The sequence below is a fragment of the Esox lucius genome, chromosome 17 (assembly GCF_011004845.1).
Source record: "Esox lucius isolate fEsoLuc1 chromosome 17, fEsoLuc1.pri, whole genome shotgun sequence".
In the NCBI taxonomy this organism is placed as follows: Eukaryota; Metazoa; Chordata; class Actinopteri; order Esociformes; family Esocidae; genus Esox; species Esox lucius.
In genome coordinates this window covers 46,834,118-46,857,937 of record NC_047585.1, presented here as the reverse complement: position 1 = coordinate 46,857,937, position 23,820 = coordinate 46,834,118, and the positions used below count along the sequence as shown (strand labels likewise).

The 23,820-nt window shown below is 41.4% G+C and overlaps 2 protein-coding genes across 5 annotated transcripts in view; both read right to left on the bottom strand.

The window, feature by feature from the left end:
• Positions 1–1,516, bottom strand: part of pcbp4 (poly(rC) binding protein 4) — a 97,242-nt gene extending 95,726 nt beyond the window's left edge. Inside the window, exon 1 of one of the 4 annotated variants that reach the window (XM_013132525.3) lies at positions 1,364–1,516. The gene's annotated coding sequence lies outside the window, so the exon portion shown is untranslated. The remainder of the gene's footprint in view (positions 1–1,363) is intronic. The other 3 variants (XM_013132522.3, XM_013132523.3, XM_013132524.3) reach the window with 3 other exon arrangements.
• Positions 1,517–10,824: 9,308 nt separating this feature from the next.
• On the bottom strand, positions 10,825–18,337 carry LOC114828867 (globoside alpha-1,3-N-acetylgalactosaminyltransferase 1-like). The gene is made up of 5 exons (XM_034287440.1): positions 18,285–18,337; positions 15,755–15,844; positions 12,280–12,312; positions 11,943–12,077; positions 10,825–11,633 (listed from the first exon to the last, which is right to left on the bottom strand). The coding sequence occupies exons 1-5, from the start codon at positions 18,335–18,337 to the stop codon at positions 10,943–10,945; spliced, it is 1,002 nt and encodes a 333-aa protein (XP_034143331.1). The 3' UTR covers positions 10,825–10,942.
• Between the last annotated feature and the right edge of the window lie 5,483 nt (positions 18,338–23,820).

Below are 23,820 nucleotides of genomic sequence, written 5' to 3'. Positions count from 1 at the left end.
TCACATGAAATGCTGGCAGTGGTGAAATCCTTCTGCGTGCGGCCGAGTCATACAAGCCTTTAATAGGGATTACGGCTCAGAAGAGGCCCTATACTCCAGTCTTGGCCACATCACAAAGCATGCTAAATATAAGTGCCAAGTCCGCAATGCTGATAACTTCAAACTACTGGAAGTGCTTTTACAATAAACACCAATATAATGGAATAGAAATCATCATTACTCGTTTTGTCCAGGAGCCTAAACATGAGGTTAAATGAACGGCCCAAAAACACTGCTGAAACAGTACTGAAAATATATAGGTTCTAAATGGTTTCTTCGGCTGTCTCCATAGGAGAAACATTTCTGTTTCCAGTTAGAACCAAATCCGTTCCAAATAGAACAGTTTGGATTTCATGAAAAATTCAAAGCGGTCTACTAAAAATGTCTACTTGGTACCAAAAAAGGGTGAAATGGTTGCCCAACAGGGACAGCTCATAAACCTTTCGGTACTTTTTGTCTGAGAGTGTAGTGTGTATAAATCATGGCCCACTCCAAGCAAGAAAGTTCATAATTGGATCAATAGGATTGTCATGAATTAGAGCTACGAGGGATGACTAATAACGTCGTGTTGACTGTCACGCTAACTGCAGAGCCGCGGACAGGCATGCTTCTCGTGGTCCCTCGGTCTGACAGGTCTCTCTACCGGTTACGGAGCCCCGGAGGATGTTCCTTGCCCGCCGTCACCGCCGCATCATCTCTCAGACCCGCAAACAATGGATGATGGCTACATGTGTGTTCAGGCTCGATACACTACTAATGTAATCTGTGTACATCTGTTGGGGACAGGGCCGGAACGTGCCATATGCCACGGAAGGGAAATCAGTGACAGTCGTCAAGGTGTTTATCACGCGAACATAACAAGAGCTCACCGCCCAGCACTACTTTGCATCTGATTTACCAATTTTCGATTGCCTAATGTAAACAGGTGAAAACACTTCACCTCCAGCACATTAACATATAAAAAACAAACGCAGATTGGGCCACTATAATAAACGAATATATGGTACGAATACTGTGTCCACATTTCGACGTATGGACAGTAAGTGTTACGGAGAAGTGACCGTCGGGATAAATTGTTACTTGGACACGCCGTTCTCGGAAGTTCAGAAATACCGCGATTCTGGCCGGTGATAATGTCATTCCATTACTCAATGTCAGAGCGCCACAATAGTTTGAAGTGAGATTTCTTGTAGTAACATCATTAGATTAGGCTGCTGTGCAGTTTGAATTCAAGTATGCATTAACATTCAGCGCCCAAGGGTTTACAGAATAACTAGAGACTGTATTAACGCACGAATGTTTTAAATGAATGCTCAAGTCTTACCTTGACGGGATGTGTAAAATGCCGATGGGAAGTAAAAATTATATATCCCAGGGTGATATACACATTGTCGGTTAGCGAGCCTTCAACTGTAACAAATAATCCCGATGTCAGAGTAACAACCGGACAGAGAGAGAGAAAAGGAGAGGGGAGGGTGGAGAGAGAGAGAGAGAGAGAGAGAGAGAGACGGAGCTAGGGACTGCTCTATCCAATTACACCAGAAGCTAAATGAAAACAATGCCGAACGGGTAAGGCCATCTGCTAGCCCATAACCACAGTGTCCTCACCAGTTCCTTTACGAAAAGATGACGGTTTGGTTATAGTCTACTTTGATACTGTAATCAATACTTGGCGGGAAATGTTACTTCATAACAATTTAAAACTGAACACGGATTTGTCAGATTGGTCTTTTGGAACATGACCTGTGTTTATATAAGCAGTCCACTACAGATTTTTTTCTTAACTAATTGGTCGTTGAAATGATCAAATGTTTAAGAGCTAATGTGATCCCGTACTAGATACCAATCACAAAAAAAAATCGGAATTGCACTGCCTGTATGATTCCTGAGCAGAACAGTGATCTGAGTCTCTGTCTCTCAGCACAGCTGAGCTGTGGTCTGAGTCTCTGCCACTCACTACAGATGCGTCATTGTATCCAGGAGTTAAATGATTATCAACAGAGCCTTGTGGTCCAACAAAGAGCAGGGCGAATTGTCTCGGCCACCGGACGGAGGGGAAGGATGTCGAATAGTGATGGCTTGTCCCGCTGCGCTCTAGCGCCTCCTTGTGGTAACATGTGTCAGCACGCTCAATTATGGTTGTTTGCCAGATAACGGGCCTGTCTCCAAATTCAGTTTGACCCGTCCGATCTGAATATAATAGACACAAAAAGATCTGACCTATTATTGGAAAACAAATCTTAGAATTGGTCTGCCAGTCAAAATCCAGAATTCTCAGTTCTCCAGTTCTCATTAAAATGTTATGTTATCTGGCCCGGGGGATCACTGCGGATGTATTTGGCATTGGGTAAACTTGATTAGTTTAACTGGGAGACCAAGGGTGCACTTTCCTCCCTGTTATCACCCATTGTCATGATGGACCATATAGTGATTTGCCCCAGACTTATACCTCCATGAGTAGTTGACTAACCTAGTCAGCTGGGCCTGTTAGGGTTAAACCGATGACTGAGAAGGAGGTTGAGAGACTCTGCTGTAGTCAGTCAAATATGGTCCTGTCCAACTAATTAACTCAAAACATGTTTCAGTGCCTGCAAGGTCAAATATACAGTAATCATTTATGATTAAATATACATCTGATTTCTAAGTGATGTTAGCGTATTTAACAAAACACCATAATTACACTGCTACAGCAGTAAAGAGAAAACACATGGACACAATTGTCTGTCCTTACTTATCTGCATAGTGCAGGTCAATTTTGCCCAAACAGTTCTACATCCTGCAAAGTTGCTTTCCCTGTGATTAGGCAGTCTGCCTCACAAAAGGAATACGACACATCAAGACAGATTTAACTACAGATTAAATAGCTGTACATAAATACTCCCAAAACAATGTCCATCTCCCTACATCCAGATAAATGTACAAACTCTTAAGATGGAACTGTAAATCTGTAAATGTACCAATCGACCGTAAATCTGTAAATGTACCAATCAACTGTAAATCTGTAAATGTACCAATCAACAGTAAATCTGTAAATGTACCAATCAACTGTAAATGAATGTGTGGTATATTCTCAACTGCTCATACCCCTTCCTCTCCTATGTTCATCACTTAGTGTACACAAATGTATTACAACTGTAGATGTAGTCTACTCTGTCCCTCCACTGTATGTTGTCTACCACCGGCAGCATTTAAATGTAGTGTTTAAATGGTCAGCTTGAAGCAGAGTCAAAAGGCCAAAAGAGGGCGCTCTTTCCTCATAGTTTGCTGCAGTAGCAACAGTGTTGATGTAACAATGTAACAAAATTAATTGTAAAATTATACACAAGTGAGCCAAAACATTATGACAATCAGCCTTATATTCTGTCGGTCCTCCGTGTGCCGCCAAAACAGCGCCAATCAGCCGAGGCATGGACTCTACAAGAACCCTGAAGGTGTCCTGTGGTATCTGGCACCAAGATATTAGCAACAAGGTGGAGACACTGTGGATCGGACTTGTTGGTCAAGCACATCCCACTGATTCTCAATCGGACTGAGATCTGGGGAATTTGGAGGCCAGGGCAACAGCTTGAACTCTTCATGTTCCTTAAACCATTCCTGAACAATGTGTGCAGTGTGACAGTGTGCATTATCCTGCTGAAAGAGGCCACTGCCATCAAGGAATACCATTGCCATGAAGAGGTGTACATGAAGGGGTGCACCTGGTCTACAACCATGTTTAAGTAGGTGGCATGTGTCAGCATGAATGCCCGGACCCAGCGTTTTCCCAGCAGAACTTTGGCCAGAGCGTCACGCTCCCTCCACCGGCCTGTCGTCTTCCCACAGTGCATCCTGGCATCACTTCCTCACGTAAATGGCACACATGTACACGTCCGTTAGCGTGATGTAAAAATAAATGGGACTCATCGAACCAGGCGACCTTCTTCCACTTTTCCAATGTCCAGTTCCAGGATGCTGGCCTTCTAGGCAGAGTTACAAAGAAAAAGCCATGTCTCAGACTGGCCAATAAAAGAAAAGATTAAGATGGGAAAAATAGGAAGATTGGAAAAAAAGGCCAGCATCCCAGAGTCGCCTCTTCACTGCTGACATTGACACTGGTGTTTTGGGTACTATTTAATGAAGCTGCCAGTTGAGGACCTGTGTGGCATCTGTTTCTCAAACTAGACACTCTAATGTATTTGTCCACTTGCTCAGTTGTGCACCAGGGCCTCCCGCTCATCTTTCTATTCTGATTAGAGTCAGTTTGCGCTGTTCTGTGGGAGAAGTACACATCGTTGTATGAGACCTTAAGTTTGTTGGCAATTTCTCGCATGGAACAGCCTTCATCTCTCAGAACAGGAACAGACTGATGAGTTTCAAAAGAAAGCTCTTTGTTTCTGGCCATTTTGAGCCTATTATCAAACCCAAAATTGCTGATACTCCAGATACTCAACTAGTCCGAAATAGGCCAGTTTTATTGCTTATTTAATCAACAGTAGGCACTGAAACAATTGTAAAAAAGCTTTTCTAATGATTAATTAATCTTTTAAAATGATAAGCCATAATCATCAAGATTGAAACAAAAAAGGCTTGAAATGTTTCAATTTATGTGTAATGAATCTAGAACAGGGGTGTCCAAACAGGGCAGTCTGCAGGCTTTTGGTTTTTCCTATAAATTGGTTCCCAGTTCACACCTAAACAACCAGGTGAGGGTAGAAACTAACCAATTAGTAACATAATTACTCAATCAAGTACACAATGAGAGCCAAAACCTGCAGACACTCGGCCCTCCATGGAACTGTTTGGACACCCCTGCTCTAGAATATATGAGGGTGTCACTTTTTGACTTGAATTACGGTTAATAAAGAACTTTTTCAAATGTTTTGAGATGTACCTGTAAGTCGGGCAACACTTGTTATAAAGATGGGAAGAGGAAGGAACCGTAGTGCTCTGACTAAGAGTAAATGCTTTACAGCCAAAACCAAAACCAGGTTCATTATGTGTATTATTAGAAGATATTACAATGAATTATTGTACAAAAAAACGCAGAAGCACAACTCATTGTCCAGTGTCGAAATCAAGAGGCAAGATCAAGGATCAATTGAGATTGAAATAAATGATTAGAAAACAGTAATACATGTTAATTCTAAACATAATTATATATATCCTATAATTACAACATTTAAAATGTACTAATACTACTGTTTTAATGTAATAGATGATAATAGACCAAATAATTGTTTTGGTCTAATAGGATGATAATAAACGAGAGACAAGGAGACCCAAAAGACTAAAAGATTTATGCTATCTTCTCCTTAGTCATAGTGGTTCCTTCTGGTGAAAAGTGTATAAATAAATCTGCTCAGTTTAATGGAGTCCTGACAGTTACTGTATTACCAATAGACATGTACATAATATCACTTGACAGCTGAATAACATTTATAATATTTATTGTTTTGGAACATTAAGGATGATAATGTTGAGATTGAAAGACTTATTTCCTCATTAGTCGTTCACCTTCCATCGTTCTCAGGTGATCCAAAGTGCCTAAAGATCCATGGGTCATCGTTTATTGTGTTCATTGCTCATTCCGGTGAACGAGATTTGAAGATCCGAAAGAGCCATGGATCATCGTTCATCGTTCCTTCCAGTGAGTGAGATTCGAAGATCCTACTGAGATGAATCATGAATCACGATTCACCAAAATGAACGAATTGTCTTCAAAAAGAATGAATTGTGGTAGTAGACTGCACTTATAGCTTACAGTTCTTTCAGCTGTGTAAAGACATTGGTCAGGGTTAGCTTCTAAATAGCTAGCAACTGGATGAGCAAGCTAATATTAGCATTATCCTACAGATTGTATGCAACAGACTAGTAGCAACACTGTGTTAGCTTCATCACATAGCCTACAAAACAAACCCCATGGCGTCATATTTATAACATTCCTTTTTTTACCATTACATTTTTCCTCAAGTTTGATGTAGTTTTTGTAGGCAGACATCTCCACCATCTTTTTGAAAGCAGAACTTACATTCCATAATGACATTGTCTCCTCTTCTCTGCTTGAAGCTGAAGTGCTCTTTGAGATGCTGCCAGGGATTTTCTTTGTCATGGTCTTCGGAATACCTGGCCACCTGCTCTGTCTCTATGTGTTTCTGTATTGTCTCCTGGCTGAACCTGCTCAATCTTAGTCTACAATAATTTTTCAAGCTGATTATGAAACCTATTTTCATGGCATGTAGCTACCTTTTTATTACTGTTAGAAAATGTGATTGGGTCGTTTTGGTACGAGGCATGAAATTGAATTGTATCGGTCTATCTGGGCATGTTACTTGTTACTTAGTTTTATGTTCGCAAAGAAAAATAGATATAAAGACATGTTTGTAACAGATAATTGGACATATGGTAGGTCTAAAATAATGAATGTGGTAGTTGATTTTTGATTGTATTGATAAACACATATGAAATCATACACCAAGCATTTGCTTAAGTAGAAAATACTTGTGAATGACTGACTCAACTGAACCATTGTTTTGTTCATTTGAATGGCTGCCAGCGGAGTTCTATCCCAACTACCGAATACGCTGACGTCCAACAGCTGTTAGTTTCACGTTCTCAAAGAAAAGTAGATTAGGAAAGTAGCATTATAAAGACATGTTTGTAACAGGTAATTGGATGCATGGTCTACAGTATTCTATGCAATGTTTGATTTTTGATTGTAATGATTGTAACTGTACTTTTAACATAGTTGAAATCATAGACTAAACCAAGCAATTCCCTAAGTAGAAAAGACACGTAAATAACATATTTCTCGTTCGATTGAACGATGAGCATTCGTTGGCCCCGAGGGGGTTAATAAGCATTACTGAATTTAAATGAACGGAATGACTCAAAAGATTCAAACTTTTTACTGTACTTCCCATTTTCCACAAACAAGTGAACAGTTCTAGCTGCAACTGTAGAACATTTATTTATTGCCATTCTTATTTATTCATTATTTTATAGAAGGGTTTTGTACTCTGTATGTTTGATCAATTACACATATGCTAAAAACTAGTCTCTCTCTCTGTCTCCAACTTATAAGGCCAGAGTCTTGTGTTCAGGGGCAGTGATGAATGGAATGTCGGCTGAGCAGGGCCTTGGCTCCTTTAAGCAGTAAGATAAACAGGCCTCTGCCTGTGCCATAAAACCGCCATAAGAAACTGTTCTCTAGGAGGAAGCTCTTGAACAGCAGGGGGTTATTATTACTTACATCCTACAGGTGAACAGAGCTCTATTCCTTATTGGGAAGAGCATAGTTAACTTAAGTCCCCATATAGTAACTGTCCTGATTGTCATATCTCAGTCTTTGACCGGGTTGTCTGGGCAACCGACATTCTATCATTTTCTGTCTCCTGGAGCTATTTGTGCAACCTTGCATTTTTAGACTACACCGTAGTGGCTACTATGCCTTGTATGTACATTCTGCAAATGCTAATTCCGTCACATGTACTGTTGGAGGAGGATATAAGCTTGAAACTTGAAATGCGTAATCAGAACAATCTTTCATGACGTACTCTGTGTTGGTCTCTGTACTTGTACTCTTTTTGTCATGATGGTTGTTCCCATGGATCCACGTAATTAAACTTGAAATAATCAACTGTTATACCAGACTCTGAGAAGTTTTTATTGAAATAAATCGCAAACATTTTCCATCTTCAACACTACAAAAGGCCAAAACTTGCATAGTATTGTTTTGTCTGTCTGCATTTTGTGTCGTTTTTTGTGTGGGTTTTGTGAATGAGTGGGAAATGATGCATTAGTAAAAGGAAAAACAGGGGGATAAATAGGGGGTGCAAAAATTATGCTAATAATGACAGTATTCACCACTGACTTGGTTAACATTAATAATGACAGTATTCACCACTGATTTGGTTGACATTATTAATGACAGTATTCACCACTGACCTGGTTGACATTAATAATGACAGTATTCACCACTGACTTGGTTGACATTATTAATGGGTCACCACTGACCTGGTTGACATTAATAATGACAGTATTCACCACTGACCTGGTTGACATTAATAATGACAGTATTCACCACTGACTTGGTTGACATTAATAGTGACAGTATTCACCACTGACTTGGTTGACATTAATAATGACAGTATTCACCAATGACTTGGTTGACATTAATAGTGACAGTATTCACCAATGACTTGGTTGACATTAATAATGACAGTATTCACCACTGACTTGGTTGACATTAATAATGACAGTATTCACCACTGACTTGGTTGACATTAATAATGACAGTATTCACCAATGACTTGGTTGACATTAATAATGACAGTATTCACCAATGACTTGGTTGACATTAATAATGACAGTATTCACCACTGACTTGGTTGACATTAATAATGACAGTATTCTCCACTGACTTGGTTGACATTAATAATGACAGTATTCACCACTGACTTGGTTGACATTAATAATGACAGTATTCACCATTGACTTGGTTGACATCAATAATGACAGTATTCACCAATGGCTTGGTTGACATTGATAATGACAGTATTCACCACTGACTTGGTTGACATTAATAATGACAGTATTCCCCATTGACTTGGTTGACATTAATAATGACAGTATTCACCACTGACTTGGTTGACGTTAATAATGACAGTATTCACCATTGACTTGGTTAACATTAATAATGACCGTATTCACCATTGACTTGGTTGACATTAATAATGACAGTATTCACCACTGACTTGGTTGACATTAAAATCACAGTATTCACCACTGACTTGGTTGACATTAATAATGACAGTATTCACCATTGACTTGGTTAACATTAAAATGACAGTATTCACCACTGACTTGGTTGACATTAATAATGACAGTATTCACCATTGACTTGGTTAACATTAATAATGACAGTATTCACCACTGGCTTGGTTGACATTAATAATGACAGTATTCTCCACTGACTTGGTTGACATTAATAATGACAGTATTCACCATTGATTTGGTTAACATTAATAATGACAGTATTCACCATTGACTTGGTTGACATTAATAATGACAGTATTCACCACTGACTTGGTTGACATTAATAATGACAGTATTCACCATTGACTTGGTTGACATTAATAATGACAGTATTCACCACTGACTTGGTCGACATTAATAATGACAGTATTCACCATTGACTGGGTAACATTAAAATGACAGTATTCACCACTGACTTGGTTGACATTAATAATGACAGTATTCACCATTGACTTGGTTAACATTAAAATGACAGTATTCACCACTGACTTGGTTGACATTAATAATGACAGTATTCACCATTGACTTGGTTAACATTAACCCAGTCTGGTCGACATCCGCGGATCCGCGGACAGTGCTCATTTGCATCAATATTTCTTGAAGCGTTCCGTGTATAATTTGGGTTGTCCGTGTATAATTTGGGTTGTCTGTGTATAGTTTGGGTTGCTATGGGAACTTTTCACCAGGCAACGACATTGACCATGCATCTTAGAAAGGCTAATGTGTAGACAAGAATAGGGATTACAAGGGTGTACATCACTATATATGATGTACACCCGCAAAAAGACTGAAAAACAGCTGCAGCTCATTCAGAATTCTGCTGCTAGAATGTTAACCAGGACCAAGAGAAGAGAGCACATCACCCTGGTTCTTAAATATTTGCACTGGGTTCCAATGAGTTACAGAATAGATTTTAGTGGTGCTTTTAGTCTGTTAATAACTGAATGGTTTAGGCCTTGAATACATTTCTGATATGTTTGAAGAGTATAAGCTCTTAGATCCCTGAACTCAGGTCAGCTAGTAGAGCCAAACTAAACATAGTGAAGCTGTTATGCTTTAGCAGTTATGCTGTACACAATTGAAATATACTACCGGGAGATCCTAGAGGTGCCCCAAACGTATACATTTTAAAATCCAGGATAAAAACACTTCTAATTTCACACAACTATGCCTGAGTGCTTAAACCACACTGTTTAGCCTAACAACTTTTATAGCTTCCTCATGGAATCTACAACCTTCAGAAGCTACGTTATAGTAAGCCTAAAATAAAACTGTTCATGGTTATATTCTGACTATTTGTGGTGGATTTTCGAAGAACGCATCCATGCATGCTTTTTGGGATAATATAAGCTAGATCACAACCCCTTTGGCACTAAAAGAGGATGGGTTTCCAGGATTCTTTCGTCTTTTCACTTGACGAAAAAGTCAGTTATCGTCACCAATATTGATAGATATTGTATCTATTTCATTCATGAATGAAAGAAAAATGTGCGTTGTTGTGCCATGAAATGAAATAGCTTAGGCAGTCTCACTAGCAATTGCTCAGTTCTTAAGACTGTTCCAAGTAGTAAGTTTGTAGATACTAGTAAGCCTGTTACTTACAAATAAGCTGTTAAAACGGTCAGTTGCAAAAGCCATAAAGTTCATAGATGGTAACGTTAGTCAGTTTAACAGAATGCTTAATGGTGTGTAGGGAAATATTCAAACTTCGTGTGATGTTAATGCATGACAGAAAAGTCTGATGTCGAGACACAATCACTCAGGTAATGCCTAGCTTTGTGGCGTAGTGGTTAATCCCAGGCTCGAATCCACTGAGGGCAACAGCGTTCATCCCTTCTAATCACACACTTGCCGAAACAGGCTTGCTTGGTGCCTTTTCTTGTTATTCTAGTATTTGTTTTTATTCTATTGTATTTGTACATGTTTCCTTGTAAAGCACAATTAATTGCTTCTATGTTTTAATTGTGCTATATGAATAAACTTGCTTGCTTGCTTGATATACAAAGCAACCTGGGAAATATTCATTCTGATTTAACACTATGCAGTGTTCAAATGTAATAATGGTTTCAGTAAGTATTTGCATCCACTCTTAATGGTGAAAACCCATGCCCTATACATTAGGACGAACTGCAGCATAGTTTTTAATGACCCCAGAGAAGCGAATCACTTTGACTTTTTTTGTTCTGGCCTTGAAGTCTTGCCACAGATACTCTGGAGACAACACCTTGCTGGGCTTGTTGTAGTACAGGTACCTGTTGAGGTGGCTCTCCTCCTGCCAAGCGGCCTCGATGGAATTCTTGGCATCCTCTTCAAATCTTTTCTGACATTCCTTAGTTAGTATGTACACATCCTCCACAAGCCCTCCGATCACGGCTCCACCATAGTAATAATCACCCTGGTCCATGGACATAAAGGCCTTCGAGGCTGGACGCCGTTCATATGGGAAGTTGTTACGAGTTGTATCATAGTAGCCTGGGTGAATCACAGACACCAGCCTTCCAAGAGACTCTGCACCCCAACGAAAATGGAACTTGCTGTCCACATCAAGACAGAAGATGTAGTCGGCCTCCTTGCGGATCTGAGTTTCGATGGTGTTGTGGATGATCTTCATCCTCTGCGCTGAAATCTCCTGCCAGCGGTTTGAACCTGGGATTGAGATCACTGTCAGATGTCTCCCTCCACTCAGGTTCACTGAAGGAACTTCATTGGGACGATCAGTGAAAACATAGTAGCGCACCCTGAAGTTGATCATGAAGTGTTTCTCTGCAGTCTCCAGGAAATCTTTGAGAAAGCTGACATATCTGTCAGAACATGAGGATTAAACTTGAGTATTTGAGTCATACCCTCAGTAACAACATAATTCTCAGTATAACATTAAATATACACATAATACTACACCAGGGCTGCCCAACCCTGTTCCTGGAGATCTACTGTCCTGTAGGTTTTCTCTCCAACTCTAATTTAACACACCTGATTCTAATAATTGGCTGGATGAAAAGCTTAATCAGGTTAGTCACAAATGGGGTTGAAGAGAAAACCTATAGGACAGTAGATATCCAGGAAGTTCATCTTCTCTTTTGAATATTTGGTAGACCTTGAATGTTACTTACTTTCCAACAGCAAACACTGTGGTGGCTATGGTGAGGTTCATGGGCTTGTAGATGTTGTCAATGAGCACTGGGTCAAAGGTGCCTTCCCAGACAATGGGTGCCAACCATGGGGTCACTGATACCACATCAGTACGTCTAAAGAAACCCAACAGATCCTCATACCAACCAGAACCCTATTATCACAATTCACTTTGTTTCAAGGTGAATTATATTACACTATGAGACATTAGTAGAGAAGTGGAATATAAGTGTCAGATATCTTCTACTAGGTCCACACTGATACCTCAAACTAGTGTCAGCTAATCTCACCTAAACCTGAGATAACCAAGTTACTTACCCCAACAAGAGATGGGGCTGCTCATATGACACCCTGAGAGAACAAGAAAATGTATTAATTACTTTTATATAATGAAGACATTGGTGGTGTTGGGTAACACAAAGCCGGGAAAGCTACTGTGAACAACTGCGATGTCCACTTATAAAGTATAGTGTCTTACTGTATCACCAATTCATACATCAAATGAATGATAATGCTCATGTACATTACTATTAAATAAAATCACCATTAGGCTGATTTAAAGTCAGTTGTTTTGGAAAGATTTTCTAAAAGGCTTCCACCACATGGTGAGTATACAGAGTATACACCAAAAAAAGAGAATAAATTGTATTATTGTCTAGAAAAATAAAATGGTGTGAATATGTAAAATGTTCCATGTTGTTTTTTATGTTAGCAGAAGACATTAGATTTAAAATAGAATTTGAAAACTACAATTTGAATGAGGCCAGTACAGTACTGCCTGGATAGGGCTGACCTGGAGCCTGGCTGATCAACTCAGAAGAAGTTAAGTGGATTTTTCTTTTTGATGCTTTGTTGGCTTTATGTTGCTAGTTAGAACCAATCAAGTAGTTTGTTTTTGGTCTCAATAGGCCAGTTAATCTGTGTAGTTGTGTAGTAGTTGCTGTGTTTTGTGGTAGTGTTTGCGGTGATAAGTATGTGTTCAGAAGTAGTAGAAGTAATAGGACTAGGAGGAGATAAGAAATAGTAGTTATAGTAGTACGAGGAGGAGGAGAAATAGTAGGAGCAGGAGAAGTAGTAGGAGCAATAGTAGGAGTTAGGAGGTAGTAGGAGAAGCAGTAGCAAGCAAGCAAGCAAGTTTATTTATATAGCACAATTCATACATCAAAGCAATTCAATGTGCTTTACAAAGAAAAATACAGTGGGGAGAAAAAGTATTTGATATACTGCCGATTTTGCAGGTTTTCCTACTTACAAAGCATGTAGAGGTCTGTAATTTTTATCATAGGTACACTTCAACTGTGAGATTTTTTTCTCTCCAGAAAGTCACATAGTATGATTTTTAAATATTTAATTTGCATTTTATTGCATGACATAAGTATTTGATCACCTACCAACCAGTAAGAATTCCGGCTCTCACAGACCTGTTAGTTTTTCTTTAAGAAGCCCTCCTGTTCTCCACTCATTACCTGTATTAACTGCACCTGTTTGAACTTGTTACCTGTAAAAAAGACACCTGTCCACACACTCAATCAAACTTCCAACCTCTCCACAATGGCTAAGACCAGAGAGCTGTGTAAGGACATCAGGGATAGAATTGTAGACCTGCCCAAGGCTGGAATGGGCTATAGGACAATAGGCAAGCAGCTTGGTGAGAAGGCAACAAGTATTGGCACAATTATTAGAAAATGAAAGAAGTTCAAGATGACGGTCAATCTCCCTCGGTCTGGGGCTCCATGCAAGATCTTACTTTGTGGGGCATCAGTGATCACGAGGAAGGTGTGGCATTAGCCCAGAACTACAGGGCGGGACCTGGTCAATGACCTGAAGAGAGTTGGGACCACAGTCTCAAAGAAAACCATTAGTAACACACTACGCCGTCATGGATTAAATTTCCCCCTGCTCAAGCCAGCGCATGTCCAGGCCCGTCTGAAGTTTGCCATTGACCATCTGGATGATCCAGAGGAGGAATGGGAGAAGGTCATGTGGTCTGATGAGACAAAAATAGAGCTTTTTGGTCTAAACTCCACTCGCCGTGTTTGGAGGAAGAAGAAGGATGAGTACAACCCCAAGAACACCATCCCAACCGGGAAGCATGGAGGTGGAAACATCATTCTTTGGGGATGCTTTTCTGCAAAGGGGACAGGACGACTGCACCGTATTGAGGGGAGGATAGATGGGGCCATGTATCGCGAGATCTTGGCCAAAAACCTCCTTCCCTCAGTAAGAGCATTGAAGATGGGTCGTGGCTGGGTCTTCCAGCATGACAATGACCCGAAACACACAGCCAGGGCAACTAAGGAGTGGCTCCATAAGAAGCATCTCAAGGCCCTGTTGTGGCCTAGCCAGTCTCCAGACCTGAACCCAATAGAAAATCTTTGGAGGGAGCTGAAAGTCCGTATTGCCCAGCAACAGCCCCGAAACCTGAAGGATCTGGAGAAGGTCTGTATGGAGGAGTGGGCCAAAATCCCTGCTGCAGTGTGTGCAAACCTGGTCAAGAACTACAGGAAACTTATGATCTCTATAATTGCAAACAAAGTTTTCTGTACTAAATATTAAGTTCTGCTTTTTTGATGTATCAAATACTTACGTCATGCAATAAAATGCAAATTAATTACTCATATAATTACTCACATAATTACTCATACAATGAATCATACAATGTGATTTTCTGGATTTTTGTTTTAGATTCTGTCACATATTGTTGAAGAGTACCTATCATAAAAATTACAGACTTCTACATGCTTTGCAATTGGGAAAAACTGCAAAATCGGCAGTGTATCAAATACTTGTTCTCCTCACTGTATATTAAAATACAATAATATAAAAACAAATAGTCAAATAAAAACATCAAAACAAATGAAAACATCATAATAATATAAAAATACAATAAGAAAACATGGGAGATTAAGATAAAAAATGGGATAAAAACACAGGAAGCTATAAGGCTAAACAGTGTGGTTAAGGTTAAGTGCTCAGTCATAGGCACGTGAAAAGAGAAGTGTTTTTAACCTGGATTTAAAAATGTATACGTTTGGGCCACGTCTAAGATCTTCTGGTTGTTTATTCCAGTTGTGTACAGCATAAGTGCTAAAGACAGCTTCTCCATGTTTAGTTTGGACTCTGGGCTCTATTAGCTGACCTGAGATCATGGATCTAAGAGCCCTGCTCGGTTTATATAGTTGGAGGAAGAGGAATAGTATTAATAGAAGAAGTAGTAGTAGTGGTAGTAGTAGGGAGCAGGAGAAATACAACTTGTAGAAGTAGTAGTAGTAATAGTAGTAGGTTAAAAACATTTCTCTTTTCATGTGCCTATGACTGAGCACTTAAACTCAAGACTGTTTAGCCTATGCTTTATCACATTTTTAATCTTTATATATTTTCTTATAGTATTTTTTTTATTATAATGTTTTTATTTGAGTATTTGTTTTTATGTTATTGTACTTTGATATATTTTTCTTCGTATTACATTGAATTGCTTCAATGTATGAATTGTGCTATATTAAGTAGTATTAGTAGTAGTAGTTACTAAATTTGAAGATTGAATTTGCATAGTCTGTAAAGATTTAGTTTTACAGATAGATTCAATCATAAATTATTCTTAAGTTATTCTTCTTAAGACAAGTCATTAGTGAACATTTTATATTAATTTCACATGATTGATTCATAAATTAAAATCTGTCTTATTTTATCAAAATAAAAAACCCAAAAGCGTCTTATCAAGTGGATAATGTACTAATTGAGGACACGGGAAATAGTGTAAGAGTAATATTCTGTAGAATGTTTGTCCACATACCTTACGCTGTTCTCATCCACGTGAACTGGAACATTTTTGCTGGAAATAAAGAAACTGTGAAATTGTTCCCTTGCAGTGAAGAAGCTACACCTTAGGGCAGAGAAGAGAGGAGTTCAAGCATGTCGTGAAAAAATGGAGGACCAATTTAAACTAACACAATGGATTACAGGCAATATTTCTCTTCAACATCAGACATGCTACTTTTCTTTCAAGCCTAATATGAAGGACGTTTATTTCTTGATAAAATAATAATAAAGGAAAGACCATTCTTCAACATCATATATTCTACTTTTCTTTCAAGCCTAATATAAAAGATGGTTATTTCTTGATAAAGTATTAATAAAGGAAAGACCATTCTTCTTGGAACATTTTCAGAATTCTTGGGTAAATAAGGACAGTACAATTAAATGTTTCTTCAGATGTTATGTCTGTTCAGTTGGTATTTGTTGAGACACACAAGCACAGCCCTGTGGGTACAATGAAAGGGAAGCCGGTTTCTGTATCAGATTTTCACCAAGTATTCACATTATAATGAGCCATTTAGCCTGAAGCCAATACGTTTTCTCTATGGTCAGTTACAACCATAGGCCAGTTCATAAGATGCTCCACAACTGCATGTGATCTGTCTGTCTGGTTGTCATCACTTCTATGGGGGGACCTCCAATATTATGTCTGTATAGATAACTGAATCCACATTAGTTTATGTTATAATAGAAATACAAACTTTACACACAATATGGATGAAGTTTAAATTATTCTGTGAAGTTCAGCAACTATTCTACTAGTGTTCCCAGAAAACACAGCTTATCTTCCAGGGTTAAAAAACCCAAAAGACAATATACATATAGTCTGCAGTCTGTCTCTTCCAGCCCACTGCTTTTAACAGAAACAGTGGACAATGAAGAGACCCGTGGTGCCATGTCTTGTAGCATACAGTGGAGATAAAGTCTACACACCCCTGTTAAAATGCCAGGTTGTTGTGATGTAAAAGCATGAGACAAAGATAAATCATGTTAGAACCTTTTCCACTTTTAATGTGACCTATAATGTGAACAATTCAATTGAAAAACTAATTTGAAATCTTCTAGTGGGAAAAATGTAAAATAAAAACCTTACAATAATCTGGTTGCATAAGTGTGCACACCCTATTATAACTGGGGATGTGGCTGTGTTCAGAATGAACCAATCACATTCAAACTCATGTTAAATAGAAGTAATTACACACCTGCCATAATTTAAAGTGACTCTGATTAATCACAAATAAAATTCAGCTGTTCTAATAGGAATTTCCTGACATTTTGTTAGTTGCATCTTGGAGGAAAAGCCTTGGTCTGCAGAGAGCTTCCAAAGCATCAGAGGGATCTCATTGTTGAAAGATATCAGTCAGGAGAAGGGTACAAAATAATTTCCAAATCATTAGATATACTATGGAACACAAAAAAGACAGTCATCATCAAGTTGAGAAAATGGAGGCATTACTAAGAACTGGACGTCCCTACAAAATTGCTGAAATGACGAGATGAAAACTGGTCAGAGAGGCTTCCAAGAGGCCTACAGCAACATTAAAGGAACTGCAAGAATTTCTGGCAAGTACTGGCTTTGTGCTTCATAGGACAACAATCTCCCCTATTCTTTATATGAATGGGCTATGGGGTAGGGTGACAAGACGGAAGCCTTTACTTACAAAGAAAAACATCCAAGCCCGGCTGAAGTTTGCAAAAACAAACATCAAGTCTCCCAAAAGCATGTGTTATGGTCTGATGAAACCAAGAAGTTTTGGTTATAATTCCAAAATGTATGTTTGGCGCTAAAACAACACTGCAGATCACCAAAAGAACATCATACCCACAGTGAAGCATGATGGTGGCAACATCATGCTTTGGGACTGTTTTTCTTCAGCTGGAACTGGGGCCTTGGTCAGGGTAGAGGGAATTATGAACAGTTCCAAATATCAGGCAATTTTGGCATGTAACCTTCAGGTGTCCGTTAGAAAGATGAAGAGGAAGTTCACCTTACAGCAGAACAACGACCCAAAGTACACATTCAAATCCCCAAAACCATGGCTTCACCACAACAAATATTGCCATGTGCAGATGTGCCATGCTAATAGACTCCTACCCAAAAAGACTGAGTGCTGTAATAAAATCAAAAGGGGCTTCAACAAAGTATTAGTTTAAGGGTGTGCACACTTATGCAACCAGGTTATTGTGAGTTTTTTATTTTAAATTTTTCCCCCTCAAAGATTTCAGTTTGTTTTTCAATTGAATTGTTCACATTATAGGTCACATTAAAAGTGGAAAAAGTTCTGACATGATTTATCTTTGTCTCATTCTCATTCACAAAAAACTAGCATTTTAACAGTGGTGTGTAGACTTTTTATATCCACTGTATATACAGATATTTGATTTGCATGTTAATCTATTATGTACGCATTTTGAAGTAGACTATTTAGCAATATTTCTCATAAACAAGATGGTCAACCTCTCATCAACTCTTAATGAATAAACAGAAGGAAGCATGTTGTTAATACCTGCTCTGCGTGAAATGCTGAAATTCTTTGATCCAGTGTTTGTGTTGCCGCATCGGACCAAATATGGAGACCGTAATGGAGATTTGGACAAGACCAGAGGCTGAATACCAATTACAACTGACCATGGCCCGAAAGACTACTACAACTGCCCAGGGCCCGAAAGACTACTACAACTGACCAGGGGCCTGAAAGACTACCACAACTGACCAGGGCCCGCAAAACTACTACAACTGACCGGGGCCCGAAAGACTACTACAACTGACCAGGGCCCGAAAGACTACTACAACTGACCAGGGCCCAAAAGACTACTACAACTGACCAGGGCCCGAAAGACTACTACAACTGACCAGGGCCTGAAAGACTACTACAACTGACCAGGGCCTGAAAGACTACTACAACTGACCAGGGCCCGAAAGACTACTACAACTGACCAGGGCCCAAAAGACTACTACAACTGACCAGGGCCCAAAAGACTACTACAACTGACTAAAGGTGAAATAACATCTAGAACTAAGCAGGGTCCAAATAAATACTACAACTGACCATTACCCAAATAAATACTACAACTGACCATTACCCAAATAAATACTACAACTGACCATTACCCAAATAAATACTACAACTGACCAGTACCCAAATAAATACTACAACTGACCATTACCCAAATAAATACTACCACTGACCAGTACCCAAATAAATACTACAACTGACCATTACCCAAATAAATACTACAACTGACCAGTACCCAAATAAATATTAAAACTGACCATTACTCAAATAAATACTACAACTGACCATTACCCAAATAAATACTACAACTGACCATTACCTAAATAAATACTACAACTGACCAGTACCCAAATAAATACTACACCTGACCATTACCCAAATAAATACTACAACTGACCAGTACCCAAATAAATATTAAAACTGACCATTACTCAAATAAACACTACAACTGTGCAGTACCCAAATAAATACTAACCAGAGACTGACCAGACGATGAATAAATACTACAGCTGACCAGAGACTGAAAGGCGGTACAGGTCTCTTCGGTCCCACACCTGCAGGCTTTCTTCCCATCTACTGCATGTTGCAGAACTCTGTGACGCCCGTTTTAGATACATTTTATAAAGTCAATGAATTAATGTAACAAATTAATTTAATAAATATATTGAGAGTATTACAATTGCAGTACAAGTATCAACGATTAAAGTACTCCAGAGATGTGAGGTGTTTGCAATAGTAGAGAAGCACGCAGCGTTCAGGAAAATGCAAGAGATTGCTTCTCCAAACTTCACTCTGGTTTATATCCCCTAACTAAAGGAGTGGGGGTTGGTTTACTGACCTAAGTATAACAAAACTAGGCATGAAGAATAGACCCCTTATCAATTAGGGACACATTGCAATCTGTTCTGGGGCCATCTCATATGACAGAGCGGTGTTCATTCGAGAAGCAAGAAGGCTAAACAATAACAAGCAACCCTTTTGTCCCTGCATTTACGCCTTACAGAAACAAATGTTAACTGTTAACATTCCAATGATTACCTACAATGATAGAAATTAAGTGCATAGGTATACATGTCTATAAAAAAAAAAATATGAAGAATCATTGAATATGTCCTCTCCTTGAACTGCCACCTTAACATGGTGGAGGGGTTTGAGTACCCGAGTGACCCTAGGAGCTATGTTGTCTGGGGCTATATGCCCCTGGTAGGGTCTCCCAAGGCAAACAGGTCCTAGGCGACGGGTCAGACTAAGAGCGGTTCAAAAACCCCTTAATGAAGAAAAAAATCATGTGTTCTGTGACGTCGCCCGGCATGGCGCAGCCGGGGCCCCACCCTGGAGCCAGGCCCGGGGTTGGGGCTCGTTCGCGAGCGCCTGGTGGCCGGGCCTTTCCCCATGGGGCCCGGCCGGGCCCAGCCCGAACGCAGAGAGGATCGGGCGGCAGTCGAAGGCGGGGGCCTAGACAACCCGATCCCCTGACACGGAAACTAGCTCTAGGGACGTGGAATGTCACCTCGCTGGCGGGGAAGGTTTGCTTATAGCTCCCCAGCTCTGCCGCCATGTGTTGGAGTTTACCCCGGTGAACGAGAGGGTCGTTTCCCTGCGCCTACGGGTCGGGGATAGGTCTCTCACTGTTGTTTGTGCCTACGGGCCGAACGGCAGTGCAGAGTACCCGACCTTCTTGGAGTCTCTGGGAGGGGTGCTGGAAAGTGCTCCGACTGGGGACTCTATCGTTCTACTGGGGGACTTCAACGCCCACATGGGCAACGACAGTGACACCTGGAGGGGCGTGATTGGGAGGAATGGCCCCCCTGATCTGAACCCGAGCGGTGTTCAGTTATTGGACTACTGTGCTAGTCACAGTTTGTCAATAACGAACACCATGTTCAAGCATAAGGGTGTCCATCAGTGCACGTGGCACCAGGACACCCTAGGCCGCAGGTCGATGATCGACTTTGTTGTCGTTTCATCTGACCTGCGGCCACATGTCTTGGACACTCGGGTGAAGAGAGGGGCGGAGCTGTCAACTGATCACCACCTGGTTGTGAGTTGGATCCGATGGCGGGGGAGGAAGCTGGACAGACTCGGCAGGCCCAAGCGTACTGTAAGGGTCTGCTGGGAACGTCTGGCCGAGTCTCCTGTCAGAGAGATCTTTAACTCCCACCTCCGGCAGAGCTTTGACTGGATCCCGAGGGAGGCTGGAGATATTGAGTCCGAGTGGACCATGTTCTCCACCGCCATTGTCGAAGCGGCCGCTCGGAGCTGTGGCCGTAAGGTCTCCGGTGCCTGTCGAGGCGGCAATCCCCGAACCCGGTGGTGGACACCGGAAGTAAGGGATGCTGTCAAGCTGAAGAAGGAGTCCTATCAGGCCTGGTTGGCTTGTGGGACTCCAGAGGCAGCTGACGGGTACCGACAGGCCAAGCGGACTGCAGCCCGGGTGGTTGTGGAGGAAAAAACTCGGGCCTGGGAGGAGTTCGGTGAGGCCATGGAGAAGGACTATCGGCTGGCCTCGAAGAGATTCTGGCAAACCATCCGGCGCCTCAGGAGAGGGAAACAGTGCCCTACCAACGCTGTTTACAGTAGAGGTGGGCAGCTGCTGACCTCAACTGGGGATGTCGTCGGGCGGTGGAAGGAGTACTTCGAGGATCTCCTCAATCCCGCCGTCACGTCTTCCATTGAGGAAGCAGAGGATGTGGGCTCAGAGGTGGACTCGTCCATCACCCGGGCTGAAGTCACCGAGGTGGTTAAGAAACTCCTCGGTGGCAAGGCACCGGGGGTGGATGAGATCCGCCCTGAGTACCTCAAGTCTCTGGATGTTGTGGGGCTGTCTTGGCTGACACGCCTGTGCAACATCGCGTGGCAGTCGGGGACAGTGCCTCTGGGATGGCAGACCGGGGTGGTGGTCCCTCTTTATAAGAAGGGGGACCGGAGGGTGTGTTCCAACTATAGGGGGATCACACTTCTCAGCCTCCCCGGGAAAGTCTATGCCAGGGTTCTGGAGAGGAGAATACGGCCGATAGTAGAACCTCGGATTCAGGAGGAACAGTGTGGTTTTCGTCCAGGCCGTGGAACACTGGACCAGCTCTATACCCTCTACAGGGTGATGGAGGGTTCATGGGAGTTTGCCCAACCAGTCCACATGTGTTTTGTGGATTTGGAGAAGGCATTCGACTGTGTCCCTCGCGGCATCCTGTGGAGAGTGCTTCGGGAATATGGGGTCCTGGGTCCTTTGCTAAGGGCTGTCAGGTCCCTGTACGACCAAAGCAGGAGCTTGGTCCGCATTGCCGGCAGTAAGTCAGACTTGTTCCCTGTGCATGTTGGACTCCGGCAGGGCTGCCCTTTGTCACCGGTTCTGTTCGTAATTTTTATGGACAGAATTTCTAGGCGCAGCCAGGGGCCGGAGGGTGTCAGGTTTGGGGACCACACGATTTCGTCTCTGCTCTTTGCGGATGATGTTGTCGTGTTGGCCCCCTCAAGCCAGGACCTTCAGCATGCACTTGGACGGTTTGCAGCCGAGTGTGAAGCGGTGGGGATGAAAATCAGTACCTCCAAATCCGAGGCCATGGTCCTCAGTCGGAAAAGGGTGGCTTGCCCACTTCAGGTTGGTGGAGAGTGCCTGCCTCAAGTGGAGGAGTTTAAGTATCTAGGGGTCCTGTTCACGAGTGAGGGAATGATGGAACGGGAGATTGACAGACGAATCGGTGCAGCTTCTGCAGTAATGCGGTCGATGTATCGGTCTGTCGTGGTGAAGAAAGAGCTGAGCCGCAAGGCGAAGCTCTCGATTTACCGGTCAATCTACGTTCCTACTCTCACCTATGGTCATGAGCTTTGGGTCATGACCGAAAGGACAAGATCCCAGATACAGGCGGCCGAAATGAGCTTTCTCCGCAGGGTGGCTGGGCGATCCCTTAGAGATAGGGTGAGAAGCTCGGTCACCCGGGAGGAGCTCAGAGTAGAGCCGCTGCTCCTCCACATCGAGAGGGGTCAGCTGAGGTGGCTTGGGCATCTGTTTCGGATGCCTCCGGGAAGAGACCCCGGGGAAGACCTAGGACATGCTGGAGGGACTATGTCTCCCGGCTGGCCTGGGAACGCCTCGGTGTCCCCCCGGAAGAGCTGGAGGAAGTGTCTGGGGAGAGGGAAGTCTGGGCATCCCTGCTTAGACTGCTGCCCCCGCGACCCGGCCCCGGATAAGCGGAAGATGATGCTATGCATTGAATATGTAAATAAACATAGAACTTTTCTGCCCTCTTCTATTTGCACTTCTGGTTAGATGCTAACTGCATTTTGTTGTACTGTACTTGTTCAATGACAATAAAGTTGAATCTAATCTAATGTTCACTGGTACTATATTTATTTAGAACTTATTTTTGGATCTTTATTTCATCATGTAAGTATGGTTTATAATAACTTTCCTGATTAAAGGTTAAATGACTGTCTTGAACAAGGACAAAATAAAATAAAAATCGCAGTTTAGGTTTCTCTGGTGGTGCATCCTACCAGAGCTTCTGGCCATTCCATGAAACCTGTGGGAATTAGGACCGTTTAGGAAGCAGCAGCTGGAAAGTGGCTGAAGAAAACTTTAGTAATATTTGTTTCCTGAATAAAAAACGATATGTTATATAAAAATGAATGTCAAAATGGTTTACATACCCCAGAATCACGACTCCAAGGATGACAATCAGAATATACAGCTTTACATTTGAGATAGAATTCATGATTCCTTCCTAAAGGGGGAATGAGAGACTTGGTTTGTCTTTTCACTAGAAATTCCGATTAAATGTACAATATTTCCAATACAAAATGTGGATCTTCTTAGCAAGTGAGTGGATAAGTAAAATTATTTACCAACATATATACCAAACCTTTTAGACTGACTTACTGTCTTGACATCCAGTATTCGTAGCCAAAATGTAGCCAACACCCAAACAAACAAGTCACCCTACCTCTGAATGTAGTATGACACCATCCAACCCTAATCATGTTACCCAATCTCTGAATAGCATATTCTACCATTCAACCCTAAACCCCA